At 40.0% G+C, this 16,257-nt stretch overlaps 1 protein-coding gene across 2 annotated transcripts in view; it reads right to left on the reverse strand.

Annotated features, from left to right (window-relative positions):
• The window catches only part of macrod2 (mono-ADP ribosylhydrolase 2), a 416,544-nt gene that overhangs the window by 30,656 nt on the left and 369,631 nt on the right, over nucleotides 1-16,257 (reverse strand). For both annotated transcript variants that reach the window (XM_053333715.1, XM_053333714.1), the window contains exon 9: nucleotides 7,287-7,365. In XM_053333715.1, coding sequence (XP_053189690.1) covers nucleotides 7,287-7,365 — 79 coding nt within the window. The remainder of the gene's footprint in view (nucleotides 1-7,286; nucleotides 7,366-16,257) is intronic.

Genomic DNA, 16,257 nt, shown 5'->3' on the forward strand with positions numbered 1-16,257 from the left:
CGTCACAGTACCTTTGAGATGTGTACAGTTTATTGCTTTTCTAAGTAATGAATAGGTCATTATATCACAGGTTATGAGCTCAGTTGGCAAAGTAAGTAATGGATGGTGAATGGTACTACAGAGGCTAAGCTTTATGTGAGTTTCTGTGTGTATCAGCTTGTTTGTCTACTTGTATATTTTAGTATTTGTGTGTTTGAGAGGCCTCTTTTACAAAAGTTATATCTCTTAACCTCTGAAGTGCTCCTTAAGCTGTTGCTACATAAAAAGGCATTTGTCTCTTAGTGAGAACTCCATCATTGCTCATCAGTCATCCGCTCCTTTTGGTGGGTCTGCTTGAATAGGCACACATGTAGTCACTGTGTTTCACTGTGATCTCAATGTTCAAATATTCAGTATGTGACTAGGTGCATCCTGCTGTTTTATATAAATATATATATATGTATACACACATGTGTTTGTGTCCCTGCATGCAGGTGTGTATGTGTATTCTTGTCAGCAAAGGCTATTTTTCAGTTTCCTCCTTCGGCAGCGATGTAACCATATTTTAGCTCTCACATAATGACAGCTTGTGGGAATGCACATTGTAATAAAGCAATTTCCTGTATGCAAATGTCCTGTTTACACGTTCCTGCTCCAGTCATTGTCACTTGACAGATTGCTTGAATAGAAGGAGAGCAGCTATACGATGAAAAATGAGAATAGTAAGACTTCAATAAAAAAATCTATTGTGCCTACTCTCAACCCTAGACATGCTTGAAACTGATGTCACAGGGAAGTTTCACTTAGACACGACCACACACACATATACAAATTACAGAAAGATCAAGGCCACTATTCACAGCAGCTTCATACTGGCTTGCTGATTGAAGAGATGGCAAAGAAGCTCCTTTTGGGATATAATGAGGAGAAATGACAGAAAGTGGAAGAATGAGGTGTAAGTGAGAATGACTGAGGAAGAGAGAATGAGAGAATAAGAATGGCCGACTTGACAGAGGGTTATTGAATGTGAGAAGATGTTGCAGGAGACAGAATGGTCTCAGGCCTCTATGTGATGCATTCAGTGTTGTCGCAAGATCTACCGGACTGTCTGTCTCTAGCAGTGAGGATGATGAGATGTTCTGAAAGCACTTCAGCACACCTGGGGAGCTAATTCACAGTCTCTGATTCACTACTGCCATTCTGTGAAGGCTAAATGCAAGTATTTTCACACTACAGGGTGGTGCATTCCCTACATGATGCAATCATACCAATCAGCATTTCTTTCTTTAAGGCATACCTATCAGCTACTCCTAAAGTCATTAACATGGTGCAGACTAGCTGGAAAATAACAAAAAACTAACAAATCATATTGAAAAATAGTGTTGGGGTGTGGGTGGTGGGAGAGTATGGATCGCTGTGGAGAGTCCGGTCAGGGCTCTGGTGGGTCTCAATAACCAGATCGTGGAGTGCAAAGAGAGTTCTTTATTTCTGCTTAAAGGTTTACCACATTAACTCTCTATTTACTACTTTAACTCAAACTAATTATGTTTCACAATATCAAACTGAAACCTACTTACAGGACAAATGGACGCACACAATCCTCTTGAACTGGAAAACTAGATCTGGAACATCAAAAAACCCAACTGAAAGCTCCTACAAGCATGTCTAATGCTCTCTTTTTTCTTACTGCTAGCAAAACTGGCTTTGTTGCCAAGCAGAACAGCAACAGTGCGCCCTCTACTGGTTGATGTTTAGCCACTCTCTGCTCAGCCCTAGACAGCCTTTTCAACACATATGAATGAATCCCCTTACGCTTCATAGTATCTAGTCCACAATCACAGCACCAGTAACTATGTCATCTTTGAGTTTTCCACCTCTAACATCTAGGGAGTATGATGAAAGCTCTGCACATACACATGAGGTGAATGATCAGAGCAGGAGAAGGCGAATTTGCCTGTCCCATTCCAGACAGTGACCCTAAATGGGAATGTCACACATATTTAGCCACTTGGTCTATGATGGAATTAATATCCTCTCCAGCCCACACAGAGGGAGCATTGACAAAGCTGAGCCTGACCCCAGAGGTCAAAGTGCACTTGACAGGCGAGATGCTGGGATGAGAAAGAGCACTTGCGCGAGTATTGCTATATTTTTCAAGAACAACCCCCCATTTAATTAAAGACTGACCTCTGCATTCATTAGCAACTCATTCCATGTAGGTAAACAATAGTTTATAAGAGTTAACCACGAAAATGTAACTCTAAAACTTCTATGATTTCCCTTTGTGATACACACACACACAAACACACACACAGAGCCTATTATTTTGTTTCTTCCCTGATACCCAGTCATGGAGAGATATAGGACATTTATCAACTGACAGCACTTGTAAATAGCAAGAGTGATAACTGGAGAACAACAGCTCCAGATTCTCATCTCAGAGCACTAATATGATGAGACGGGTGCTTGGTGCAAGGGGGCAGGCAATATAATTAAGGTCTCTCCCCAGAATGTAATCTTTCAGGAAAGAGCCTGGGCGGAGAGCAGGACAGATGACAGGAGCGCACGGGGAACAAAACACTCTCCATCTGGGAGCAGTGAGATGAAGGCCTGAGAGCCGGTATTCCGTTGGGGAGGTGGGGAGGGAAAAGTGAGGTAAATGGGAGGTAATGCTAGGCTGGTGAAGCCAGTCAGCCTCTTTCAGTTCCCCAGCTATTCAACTCAATCCTCTGTGGAGCCCCCATCAGGGCTGGCGACTGCTCCTGGCCCCCGAAAAAAAGATGATGGCGTGAAAAGGGGGAATTGAGAAAGAGACCGAGAAGAGAGTGGGAATAGAAGATAATGGATGTTTGTTTATTTCAGATACAGAATTAAGGAGCAGTAACCAAGGACTATCTCTGGTTGCTATGCATCCCTGAATTTTTTAATTCTTGTAGAAGACATTCACTGTCGAGGATCATTATTACAGTCTATCAAATCTGACATAAAAGTCTCATCAGAATATTAGCAATTATGTAAAATATCAGCTTACTGTTTCACTCACTAGTAGTCAAACTATTCCAATCCTATCAAGGCAATCTGTAGGGAACTCAGCACTTGTTTTACCAGTTAACACAAATCCTCATGGTTTATCTTCCAAAAGGCCATGCGGATGTATTGAAAGTGTCATTCATGTGAAGGAATTTTCATATAGGTGTCGTTTATGAAATGCTCCTATTTTCATAAGTGCCATGTATGGAATGCTCTTTAGACAAGCAGACAGTGAAGGACACACAGCTGTCTTCTTTCCAGTCAAGCTGACCTGGCTTTATGATTGTAGACATAGAGACAGTGTTAAAGTAAACAATCTTATAGTGATGTTGTGACTGGGGACGCCTGGGTGCTGCCTGAATAACTGAGAGTGGTTCATATTTTTCCCTTTCCCTTTATACTTGATGTGGTATTTCACTATCTTATTATCAACTGTCAATAAATCTCTTTGCTTAAGTCATCTCCTGTTTCCGCATTTACGACTTAACCAGATGTCTTTTTTTTTTTTTTTTTTACAATTAGCACTTGAAATAATGATGAAGGCACTTGCAATTGACAGGGTAATAGAAAATGTTAGCCAGACTTGTTTAATTTCCTTTGAATTCTTTATGATTCTCTGCAACCCATATGACAGCAGCATGTCGCTCAGGATACAAGACAATCATTCTTTCCACTTCCCACATATCTTTAAAGCCCTCACCTTTCTTAAATAGAGCCGCTCTCCTTTCGTTGATTGACGCAGAAAGTGAGACTGCCTTGCTACTGTATTATTGAGATGAGCACTTCTTCAAGACCCGATTGGTTGCAGACACCAGTACCTAATTCTGATATGATTCCCTATACTCATGCTTCACCATGTAGACCATCTGATAACAAACACCCTGCTAGCTATGCTGTAGTGAATGACTGGGTAGTGATAGAAGCTTGAATGATACCTAATGGTACTTCAGCATGAGCAGCTAAACTGTACACCCTTACAAGAGCGTGTATTCCAGCCAAAGATAAAGTTACAATCCTGTGATCCTGTGACATGTGGAAATGTGTTGACTGATTCTGCAGCTCTGTTCCTCCTCACGACCCTAAAATCCGATTTGTGTAAATTTGAATGCATTTCTTTCCTCAGTTTATCCTCCATGTGCTGGTATATGTTGATCATACATGTAGGTCAACACATGTAGGAAAGGGGGGAATAAATGGTTTGGACACAAAAAAGCAAAAAGACAAATATGGGTAAATGAATAGCACTGATAAATGTCCATATATGGTAGTGGATAGTTTATTAAAGGAATAAAACTTGTCCTTCATCCAATGATGATTTTCTTTTCTTTCTCCTTTTTAGTTATTTTTGGGAGGATAAGGATTATGAAATGGAATAATTTAAATTTCTGCCTTTAATTTCTTCTAAAAAATACAAGACTTCTCTATCCAATTACTTTTCCCTGGTTCATTTTGCTAAACTTGCATATGACCAAAAGGTGGGAATAGACTAGGCAGGGAACAAAAAAAAGACAGCCTTTGTGGCAAAGATGACACAGAATCTTGTAACAGTGCTAGGAGTTCAGTGTACAACAAAAGAAAGATTGACTAAAATGACAGTTTTAGATTTGAAACTGGTGCAATTGAGTCAGAAATGTTCTGAAAGTAAAGTGTATCAATACTGTAATGAAGTCTTTCTCTTGTTCCTCTTTGTCAGAGTGGCTTTGCAAAATTGCCATGAGAATCTGGGTTTCTATCAGGGATGCTGACTCATACCATCATTTGTCCTCCTTCTACACAAGTTAAATCTGTGTGCAAGTGGCAAGGGTTAATAAAATTGCTCAAATACCCAGGAGTCTACCTCCCCCGGAGTGAGAAGAGGCTGATTGTGGGCTGCTGCTGTGAAACGGCATTCCCATGGGAAGAGGATACAATACTGAAGAACACGAATGAAACCGTAGGGTAAAGATAAATACAAACAAAGGAAAAATATATAAATTGATTAATGTATAATACAAACAAATGTCATGTCTGGAGAACTGGAGAGTCTCAGAATGACTGCAGAACATGAGAGGAGCTCAAAGTAAACCTTTAACTGACAAGTCTGATATAAAGAGATGTACGAATCACATCTTCATGAAGTACTAGTGGGGAGCACCTTTGACACATCACAAAACCACACTGCTTTGGACTGATGAATACCTGACTGAGTATGTTAACTAACTGATCAACTAAATTAATACAAGCAGAAATGTCAAGAGAGTGTCATTCAAAGGTGCCAATTCATTTACGGCAGTTTGGTGATTTTGTTTTGAATCAAATCTCTCTCAAAGTCTCTGTCTCTGAGGTGGAAAGAACTATTCAGGTGCTTTTGACAACAGCAGCAGTGGTAAAGGGCAGGGAGAGAGCCTTTTGGGTCCATGTCAAGCCAACCACTGCTAGCACCAAAACAGATTGGCCCAGTCCAAGTCGGGGTGACACTCCAGCATCCTCAAAAGTCTCCAGATTTCTCAAAAGAAAAGGAGGTGGAAAGGAGGCTACACTCAGGACTGATGTGGGCCAAAAACCATGCAAAAGAAGTAGAGGACTGAAGTGCTTAGCAGGAAACCAGGGCATAGTAGATATTTTTACTTATGTGTCTGCTGACCCCGGGGTCCCACTAACACTGAAAACATAAGCGATGTAGTCTTTACCACAGACTCCTCAAAGAACTGTGTTTCCTTTCTGGCAACAGTGATTAGACTGAATATCTGTAGAACCATGACATCTCCTATTCAAGCACCTCAAAGGATGGTAAGCAATAAAGATAATAATGTGAAGTTGATGTATTATGACTACCAAGGTTTTTGAAGAGTGGATTCCACCAGGTCTACAATTTGATGAAAAATGTCTGAGGATAAATGTGTTTGACAACCATCTTCTGATATAGAAACGAAGGAACCGGATAGAGATTCAAAAGTCTTCACTCAGTGGAATTAAGAGATACATGTCAGTTCCTATCCGCAGACACAGTTTTAACATGCTGTTACTTCTGTGTTTCCACTTTACTTTACAGTTAGTTACAGTGTATAGTTAATGTTGCTTGCTAATGCAATAATCCTTTAGGTAGGTTTGTTTATTTTCGGTGTTTCCATTCAATCCAATACAATCAGGTATTAAAATATATGTTCAATTAATATGGAGAGTAGATTTCAGATGATCACTACATATTCCAGTTGCTAAAATAACTAGAATCATGAAGTATTTTTCAATCTTATATGCCACGTATAGTATCTTAAGTAAGCATACATCTCTCCATATTATTATTTTGATTGATTACTCACTGCCACATATTTAATTTATGTGAATTATTTTAACTTTAATTGGCTATTCTCAGAGTCAGGCAAAATAGATGAGTTGAGAAGATGGATGGTGTTTTATCAAGGCTCATTTTTCTTCTGTTTTGACTTCCTGAATTAAGAAAATATTTTCATATCTGATTAGATGTGTAAAGACTGCTGTTAATATGTCTAACAACAATCACTGTATTAGATTCACTATATTACACTACATTACATTCAACACATTATTACATTCATCTTTAAATTCTGTATTACATTGTGACATCTGACACATAATGTTTGCTTGATTAAGGCAGGTATATATGAAATGCTCCTATTTTTATAAATGTACCATGTATGGCCAAGCAGACAGTGAGGGACAGCTGTCTTCTTCCCGGTCCAGTTGACCTGGTGATTGTTGCCATAGAGGCAGTGTGAAGGTAAATAATCTTATAGCAGTGTTGTGACTAGGGACAAGGTCGCCTGGGCGCTGCCTGCATAACTGAGAGTGGTTTAACTCTCACTTGTTTATGCACTTTCAGGAGCTCAGCACTTCAATATGTAACTGTTGTCTCCTTGACTGAACACATTTGTGTTTGTCAAAAATTCTCTTTGCTCAACACATCCAGATCTACTGGACACTGCATTTATGATTTGACCAGTTCTCAATATTTTCATTCATAGCCCAAGCTGAGTCCTTATGCTACTGCTTTCAGCCACAAATTATCTCTTGCTACAGATTTTTCCTTGGATACACAAGGTAGTAATGCTGCCTAGCTCAACACAGATGGTCAATTAGGTAGGTGGTGACATCACATAATACACAACACATTTGAAATGAGGCCTTGGAGAAACAAGCATATTAATTATTCATTAATCCATTTGCAAGTTAAACCCAAAACAGCAATGGGCAACAGAGGAAATGCAATGGTATGGTATTAATGCTATGCAGTCAAGTCAAGTGGTAGTTAACACACATACCTTGAAAAATGACAGACATTTTCTTCTTGTAGATGGCAAAGTCAGTCTCAAGGAAGACGCAGAAAATGACCCGTGTGATCTGCACAGAAAGAAGGGGAGATGGAGAAGCAATTAGTTATAGATGCTCATTTCGAAAAAGGTCTCTGGTGAATTACATGACAGGGAGAAAACAAACTGGACAAGTTCAGATATGATGATTATGGTCTGCATCAGCAGGACACAATCATATCCATTGAGAAATCTAATTAGTTACTCTCCCAATCAAGACCACCCAAACGAGACCCTCTGAGATAGCATTTAGTGATCATTACAGCACATTACATCAGAGTAAGCATTACTGAATGGGTGCATTGGTTAAAGCAGAGCAATATGCCTCAGTATCACAGAAAGTGCAATGAAATGAAATTGCAACATTAAAAATGAGCAATCGAGAATGCTTTCAGTCAGAATGAAAATTACAAGAGAAAATGGCAAATAATTTATTTTACTCTACGTGTGGGGATAATAAAACCTTAATTAAATGCTGAAAAGAAAAAACATGGAATATGTAAATCTGATATTGAAATCTCAAGCAAATATGAAAGGAGGCTTTGAGAAGTTGAAAACCTTGAACAGAGTCAGATTAATTCATTGTCTGTTGATTATTTATACAATATATGTATGGCAAACACATGCACACACACACATAAAAATACATACATACATACATAATGTATAAGCCACAGTTTTCAATGTATTGTACAGGCAACAGAAGTACAGAAAATGTATGATTGAGCTTCAAAAAATGTAAAAGCTTCATAAAAGTAGAATGTATGGCAGAGCTGGTGTATTGGACTTCATTAGATTGCAAAGCAGTAGCAATGGACCCCTCGGCTGTTAAGATGAAGTAAGAGTCTGTCTTCTATGTGTAAAAGGCCTATTAGAGTCAGATGGTGAAATCAGACATATTACAGAGGCTCTTTGTGAAAGGTAACCATAACAGGTCAGAGGAGTTTGATGATCAATACCAGTCACTCCTCTGTGACTTTCCTATCTGGTGAGATTCTAAGCTTTCAAGTAAGTCAGGATGACCTGGCTTTCTGTATTTTTCAGAAAGGCTCCAAACTCTCAGACCATCTCAACTACCTGCTGTGTGCACTGCAATTAGTTTAGTTTCTCAAAACCTGAGGAATCACTGGTGCATCATTTGGGAGCTGCAAAGAGTCAGACTCAGACAGAGAGTTGACATGATAAACTGACAACCTACAGTATGATGTGGCTCACTTTAAGCACACCTTTAGCTAAGTCTTACTGTTGATGTAGTTCACCAAAGGCTGCTCCAAAGATGTTAAGAGCCCAAGTTTAAACCTCTATAGAAACCAGGGAGGCTCATTTTTGTTGGATAAACAAAACAAACAGTGATGAAGAAGTAAAATAAAACCCAAAGGCTGTTAGACATGGCAAGGACTTTATAGTGACAAATTACTACATATTAATTAACTTCAAGCATATTTGAGTTATTTTACTTCTATTTGCTGGCTGGAAAATCTGATACAAAATGTATTCTGGGAAAATAAATCTCTTGCATACTAAACTGAATACTTGAAATATTTTGGCCCCCAATGCACACAAGGATGATAAAGTTGGAGAGCATTATAGTCTCTGGTGCTTTCAGTCATCAAGGCATTCCTATGCTAAATAATTGAGCATGTACACGATGCATGAACATGTTGCTTATATAATCACCTATTGAACAAATTCATAAAAGAACATATATATCATTCTTGAAGCTGTTCTTTAACTCTATATATTGTAATTCCTTCTGTATATAGGTTTACATAAAGCTTTGGTTCATACAGCTACCCACTAGCGATTTACTGTGATTATGTGTCTAAAAACAGTCATACACTGAACTGCTGAAAGATTGCAGTGAAAGAGGTCACCTATTTCACTTTGAGTCTTCTCTACTGGAGTCTTAGATGTGCAGGCATCAGTCACAGTTACAGAGATGCATTACACATCACGGCAGCAGATAATCGCTTGACTGAATAATGGCAATTTTACACAACAGCCATAATGGTAGCTATCTGCCCCGCCCATCCTCCTTCATGTAGAATAGTGATGTTATAGGGGAATAAAAGGAGCCCACTAGCTTTAGCCCCACTCCTGACCCTACCCAACACAAGGATCTGATTCAAAGAGGCACCCTTCTGGTGTTCATACAGACATATACCTATTAATAGTTTATGATCCGTGCTTTGGAGTAAATGTTAGGAGCTGAATCCAGGATGGTAACATTTTATTTTGCTGGATGCCTAGGGGGGAGGGGTGGGAGCTTTGTTCATAAAATGTAGACTCACTCTCTCAACCCCTCAACCCCGACGGAAAATGAAAGAAAGCTTTAAGTCTCCTTTGAAGTCGTGGGCTCGCTGACAAACAGATTGTGTGGAAAGTGATAATACACCAAGATAGTGCATACTACTGGGTGCTGGAAGGCCACAGGACAGCAGCTCCCCAGGAGTTCCATTACTCTTTTATGGAGCTCCATTCTTAAACTGACTGCCCATTGTGAAACAGGATGAATCATAAATTGACTCATAAATTCATGCCTTGCATTGAAACACAGAAATGCTCACACACACACGCACTTACTCTCTCTCTCTCTTACACACACACACACATGCAGGTATGCACACAAACGTGCACGCACACACACACACACACACACACACACACACACACACACAGTGTACACACACGCACGCACGCACGCACACACGCACGCACGCACACACGCACGCACACACACACACACACACACACACACACACACACACACACACACACACACACACACACACACACACACACACACACCACTTTTGGGGACATTACTTAGACTTACTTTAATTTCCAGGAGACTTAGCCTGACCCTTACTATCACCAATAACTACCTAAACCTAACCTTACCACAAACCATAAAAAACAGCTTTTCCCCCTTTGTCCCCAACTGGACAAGCTATGCCAAATTAACTGGACCTAAGTCTTAAATTTGTCCCATAAGTTGCCCATGATTGACCGAGACACATGTCCTAGGTCACATTTGGCGACATTACATAGAATTACATTAATCTCTTGGAGATTTACCTGAACCCTAACCACTGACCCAGAAATCAGCTTTTTGAGGACACAGGTTTTGGCCCCAATTGGACAAGGCGCCCCCATTAACTGGCCAATGCGAGACCCACACACCCACACACAATGATGCTACATTTCCCATATGTTGTATTTAATGTGATAAGAAAGAAGAAATATTACTCTGAATTAACTACCATCTTGTGCCAAGACAAAACCGAATGGAAAATATTTGTATCCATGTCATGCAGACTCCTCTCCCTGGTTCTCTCTTCCTCTCTATTAATCTCTTTGTCTAGTTTCTGTTACAGCATGTCGGCATTCTGCAGAAGGCTTGTGCAAGTTCTTTTATTCTACAGAAATACATTGTATGGTCTTTGACAGATATAAGCCAGACCAAGATGCCAAATGAAACCAGAAATGCCAGTGTAGAGCACAAACACTGCTGGCTGAGGCTTCCTAACAGTGTAAAATGAATTGAATACAAGAAAGAAGGTGATCTAGGACTTGATTAGAGTAATTGGAGAACAGTTTCCCGGATACTCATCTGAGCCAAGATAACATGCAGAAACATTTTTAATTCTATACATTTTACAGTTTTACTGTCATCATAAAGACTGGCACTGAAAATAATCACTCTGCTCTACAAACTGCTTTGATTTGTCTCTGTTTGATTAGGTGTGATATTGAGTCCTTTTTGGATGATTACGTATGCAAAACGAGAGGAGGTGGTTACTGGAGTGTAAATATTCTTTAACTATATGTAAATTAGCACTGATGAGCACTGCAGAGTAAAAAATATTACTAAATACTTCCTTTTAAATGTTCTATTTTGGAAAAAGACCAATACTTTGCTTAGAGGCTGTGTGGTGTATGTACTGTATGTGTGTATGTGTGTGTGAGCATGTGTGTGCGTTGAGTGTGCACCCCGCAGCCACCAAGGTTGAAAAAGTTAATGGAAGACTAATTAGAAAGCTGGGATCACTGCATGCTACCCTGCCTAGTCATTACTCATCCCTGATTGGAGGGCCTTTGCCAAAGGGTGAGCACAATATGATTGGGTCCCCTGGTTGCATATGGAGGGATGGCCATCCTGACAGAAACGTGTTCTGCACTGTAAGGTGTTGAGACTGCATAGTTGGCTTGACCTGTGGCTTTCTGAGCTGTACTTGGTGAAAACCCAGCCACCTCTGACATAAGCTGGGACTTCAGTGGAAACAGAAGTTTAACGAAAACAGTGTGCTTCCTTGGAATGGAGCATCCGATTCAAACATCATTTTGACATTGTGAATGACCTCATTAAACTGAATTTCAAAGAGAAAATAATTTATTTCCCTCAATTATCAAGTAAAAAAAGCACAGTGATATTTTCAAATACTAGTCCATGTCATCATTTCATCACTTGTGAGCTTCACTGTTGAAAATATGAGAAAACCTGAGAAGTGGCCAGCAGTGCATTGGGGGCATACTTCTATTACACTGTACAAATGTATATTTATGCTGCAGACATTACCTGTCAACACTAATGCCGTATTGTACAAATATCTAATGTAGGTTAAAGATCTCATTTCAATTATTTCATTAAAATCATCTGCAGGACACTTTGCTCATGTACCCCAATCAATTCAAACCAATGCCTCTTAGTTGTAACTGAATTCTGATTATGTGATAAGATGAGACTAATTAATATGATAATGGCAGGAGTTCAACCTACGCTGTTGTAACTCATTAGCATGACACGTGAAATGCAAAGAAACAAGATTTGCAAGTGGCTAGCTCTGGCAGTTTGTGGCAGATGTATGTGCCTGGGTGTTAATGAGCAACATGATAGGACACGAAAGTGTCCTTTATTCACATTTCTTGTTTCATGAAACATTGTATGTGATTTTTAATTTGTGTGTATCTGCAGCTCATCATTCTGGTGCAGGGCTCACCAGGTGCCCCGCACTCCTACTGGCTGGCTAACAGATGAGCTGTCATAGCTGGCCACCCATGCCCATAATTACATTGGGGGCACTGCCAGCAGAATCTGACGTGCAGGCACAACGCACGCACTTTTGCTACTTGCATTTCCTTCTTGATTCTGTCACAAACAATAATAGGGACAGGTTGCCCTAGCATGTCTGCTCCAGCTGGAGCCTGAACCCAAGGGAGGTCTGTGTGTGTGTGTCCTGTGCTGCCTCGTTACTGAGGTACCGGCTGATGCAGAATCCTGAATGGTTGCATCCAGATGGAAAACAGTGAGAGGAGACTGATATTATATTCACAACAGCTGAAATAATTAATTAATTCACTTTATTTTCTTATATTTAAGGTTGCAGTGAGCAGGCAAAAGCATGCACTGGATGAATGGGAACCTGGGCAAGTATTCAGTACATCACAGCGGATGGGCATAATGAAGTGTGTACATCATACACTAGCACTATCATACAGTAACTGTATGTTTGTTTATGATTTATTAATGTGTGACATGACATATATATGCCATGTGCTCAGTGTTGTGCAAGGGTTGTGTATGTGATCATACACTGATAATATATGTCATTGTTCGAGACAGACTGAATAATTCCAGCAAATTATTCAGGAGCTAGAAATATCTCTCAATAAAACACAGCCTTGTAGCTGCATCATCAAAGCCATAATCAGCAAGCTCTAGTCTCCTTTGTGTCAGGAGCGCTGGATTGTATAGAGGGTTCACTTTGAGGCAGGTGGACCATATCCAGGCCTTATTACTGATGTAATTACACACACCTGCGTCCCCCTCACCACTACTACACAGAGTGTGCAGCTTGGAAAAACAGGGCAAAAACTCAGCTTGGGTCTGACAGGCATCTACTGTATAGTCTGAGCTGTGTAAACACTCAAATATACATAAACATTTCCAGCTCCTTCATGACTATGACAGCACCACTACTCAGTCCACGTTCTGCTGCTTAAAATATGCTCATCACTATGACATCCCTCGTGTCCACTTGCTTTACCAGAGGTAGAGATTATGTTGGTGGCAGGGCTGACAGCAGCAGCCAAGCACTGGCACCGACTTCTCGGGTGAAGCTGTGAGCATCTCCTCCATTTGACTTTGATTGACCCTGTCTGCCAAGAGAGCTGGAGCTCCACCTGCAGCAAGCTGGTGAATTATCATTTCAAAGAAGTGCCCAGAAAAGGTTATCCCTTTGAACAAAACGCCTCCATCCATACATCAAAGGAGAAGCCTGACACTGGGCTTTGAGAAGCTATGGTTACGACCAAAGACTGGAAGAAAGTGCTGAGCCCAAATCCTTACTTTCTAAAGCCGGTCGATGTTAGATGCCCACTTTATCACGATAAGGGCAATAGGATAGTCAATGGAGTCAGCTTAATATTGCTAAACAGACGATAGATTTTGGTAAATGCTTATGTACACAATTATGCATGAGTGCTCAGCACAGTGTGACTAAATAGAAGTGATAACATTCTGGTAAGCTGTCTGGTTATTTCATCAGTGTAAAACATCACTGTGCTGCTTCTAAAGCTGTATGCAGTGCAGAATATAAAACATTTTGACAGGAAAATGCTGTCTTGCTAGATTTGGAAAAATCCATAAGATAATATATCAGCAATTTGTATGTTAATTCAACAAATGCTGCGTGTGCCTCACATTTTTTCCACATTAGAGCTGAACAAATAGTTCCTACTGTATTATTCAGGCCTCATTGCTGCATGGCACTGTAGACAAAAATTGGAGTACAGCATGCTTGAGGCCGCTCACATTTTCAAAAATTGTTCTCTCAAACTGAAAGAGACAGCATTTGACTTTCACAGGCTTTGAGCAGTTTCTGCCAGCTCTCGCTGCCAACAGCAGTAGCACTGTGGTATCTGATTTAAAAAAAAAAAAGAGACATGATTTTCAAGCAGGAAAAATACACAATTCATCCCCCACATTTTATTCTATAATATTTTCATTTTTAATCTTTCTGAAGGAGGAGGGCAAGCTTCATGGATTTTAAATTCTCCAGTAAATGTTGCCAATATGAACACTAAACACTGTGCAGGAAATAAGGTGGCTCTTTTATCTCAGCAAGCTTTATCCCACCAGAGTTTCAGAAAATGTCAATAGCCTCCCACAGGAACGGCAGCAACTGTAACTGACATCACTGAGCAGCAACTAAATGTTTAGTAGAACATTAGCAATGACACTAATGAAAATTCTTCCCTAGCAGTGTGTGCATCTCTGAAAATCTAAGGATCCTCCTGGGATTCACACTACTGCAGCATCTTTTGGCACTATGCAATAGATTTCACAAATTTGTCAATTAATATGGACGGTCAAATAATTATAATGATGGAGTACTTCTGTTGAGTCAATGGGGAATAGTGTGGGTGTGAAGGAGAAGGATTGGGCCATTTTCAAATCATAAAGATGAGAGGTAGTGCAGCTGCGGACGAGGTCAGAGGGGAATGATGAAGGAAGGACTAATATGAGAGCTGTATCTATGATCCATGGCTGCATTAGTAATGATCTGACCCCTGGACAGCCACTGGCATATAACAACCTCTGCTGATGAAGCAGAGTATGTATGTGTAGGTGTGTCTGTGTGCGAAGGTTGAAGGAGGGTTCTTGAGACATCTTGTCCACATGTAAAGACAGTGTATAAGGTCTAAGCTTTTCTGTTGTACTGAATAAGAGAAATATGGTATTTTTCTCCTCACCTAGAGTCAGACAAACTCATTAATGCCTTTCATGTCTGTGAGCAGTTTGAAAGAAAATGGAATGCTGAGCTTAATAAGCTTATTATTCAATAGCTCAGTTCATGGATGTCTGTTGAACATGAGGCTCCTCTATGAGGTTGAGAAATACAACCGCTTAAATAATAATAAAATGTTCCAATCTTTGGCTTGGCCCATCTAAGGGACACAAACTCTCCTGAGCATGTGATTGATCCACAAGTCCACAAGTTTGTCTGCCTCTGGTTAAAGATATCCTGTGAAGTTTTAAACAAACACGATTTTGTTTACATTAAACATGTTTTTCTGGACCAAAATACATTAATTCCCTGAGGCAACAAACACGTTGAATGCATTTCCTACCTCTTAAAACTTTTGTAAAATCTTAGAATATTTGGAAACGTGCTGTCAGCTTGCAGTCCTTTTCTGCTTTTACTGGTTCATAATTAGCTTTTAGAGCCCACCAACTATTAATATACATGACATTACTGCCTGCTGCATTTGGCAGAAACGTCAGACTACATCCCTATCCATGCTTATGGTATGCAATGTGACACAAACAACGTCCCATAAAAGCAAAATAATGATCTTTTTAGTGCCATGCACCACCATTTACTTCACAGGGTCCTTTTAAGAAGGAAAGATTACAGTAAAATATACCACAAACCAAACTAAGTGATGAAATCTACATTTATCTTCAAAATAAATTCCAATCAAAGCAGAAGTGGTACATGGCATTGCCCCAAAATGTTATCTACTTGCTATGATCTTGCAATGTTCCTCTGCATGAACTCATACCTCCTATTGAGCTGACTCAAAGCAATGACTGTTATCTGACACCTTTGTTGTGCTCCCAATCCCCCATATTGACCACCAATAGGCAGTATTACATGTCAAGTTGAAGGATTGGTGCTTGCTATGGATGTGTCAGGCTCTGTGTCTGATCATCTGCTCTCCAGCACCATGCAGGGGTTATCCTGCTCAGTTGTCAAATCCACTAAAGTTTTCATTTTTCCTGTTTCTATTTAGTCAATACCTAGTCAATAAGAGCCAACTCAGACTCTATCTGAGGGAGCCTAGTGTGTGCAGCCAGGTATAGACATCCTCTAAGCTGAAGCTGTTACGCCCAGCTCATGTTGATAAAGTCATTACG

Source organism: Scomber japonicus, chromosome 14, assembly GCF_027409825.1.
Source record: "Scomber japonicus isolate fScoJap1 chromosome 14, fScoJap1.pri, whole genome shotgun sequence".
Classification (NCBI taxonomy): domain Eukaryota; kingdom Metazoa; phylum Chordata; class Actinopteri; order Scombriformes; family Scombridae; genus Scomber; species Scomber japonicus.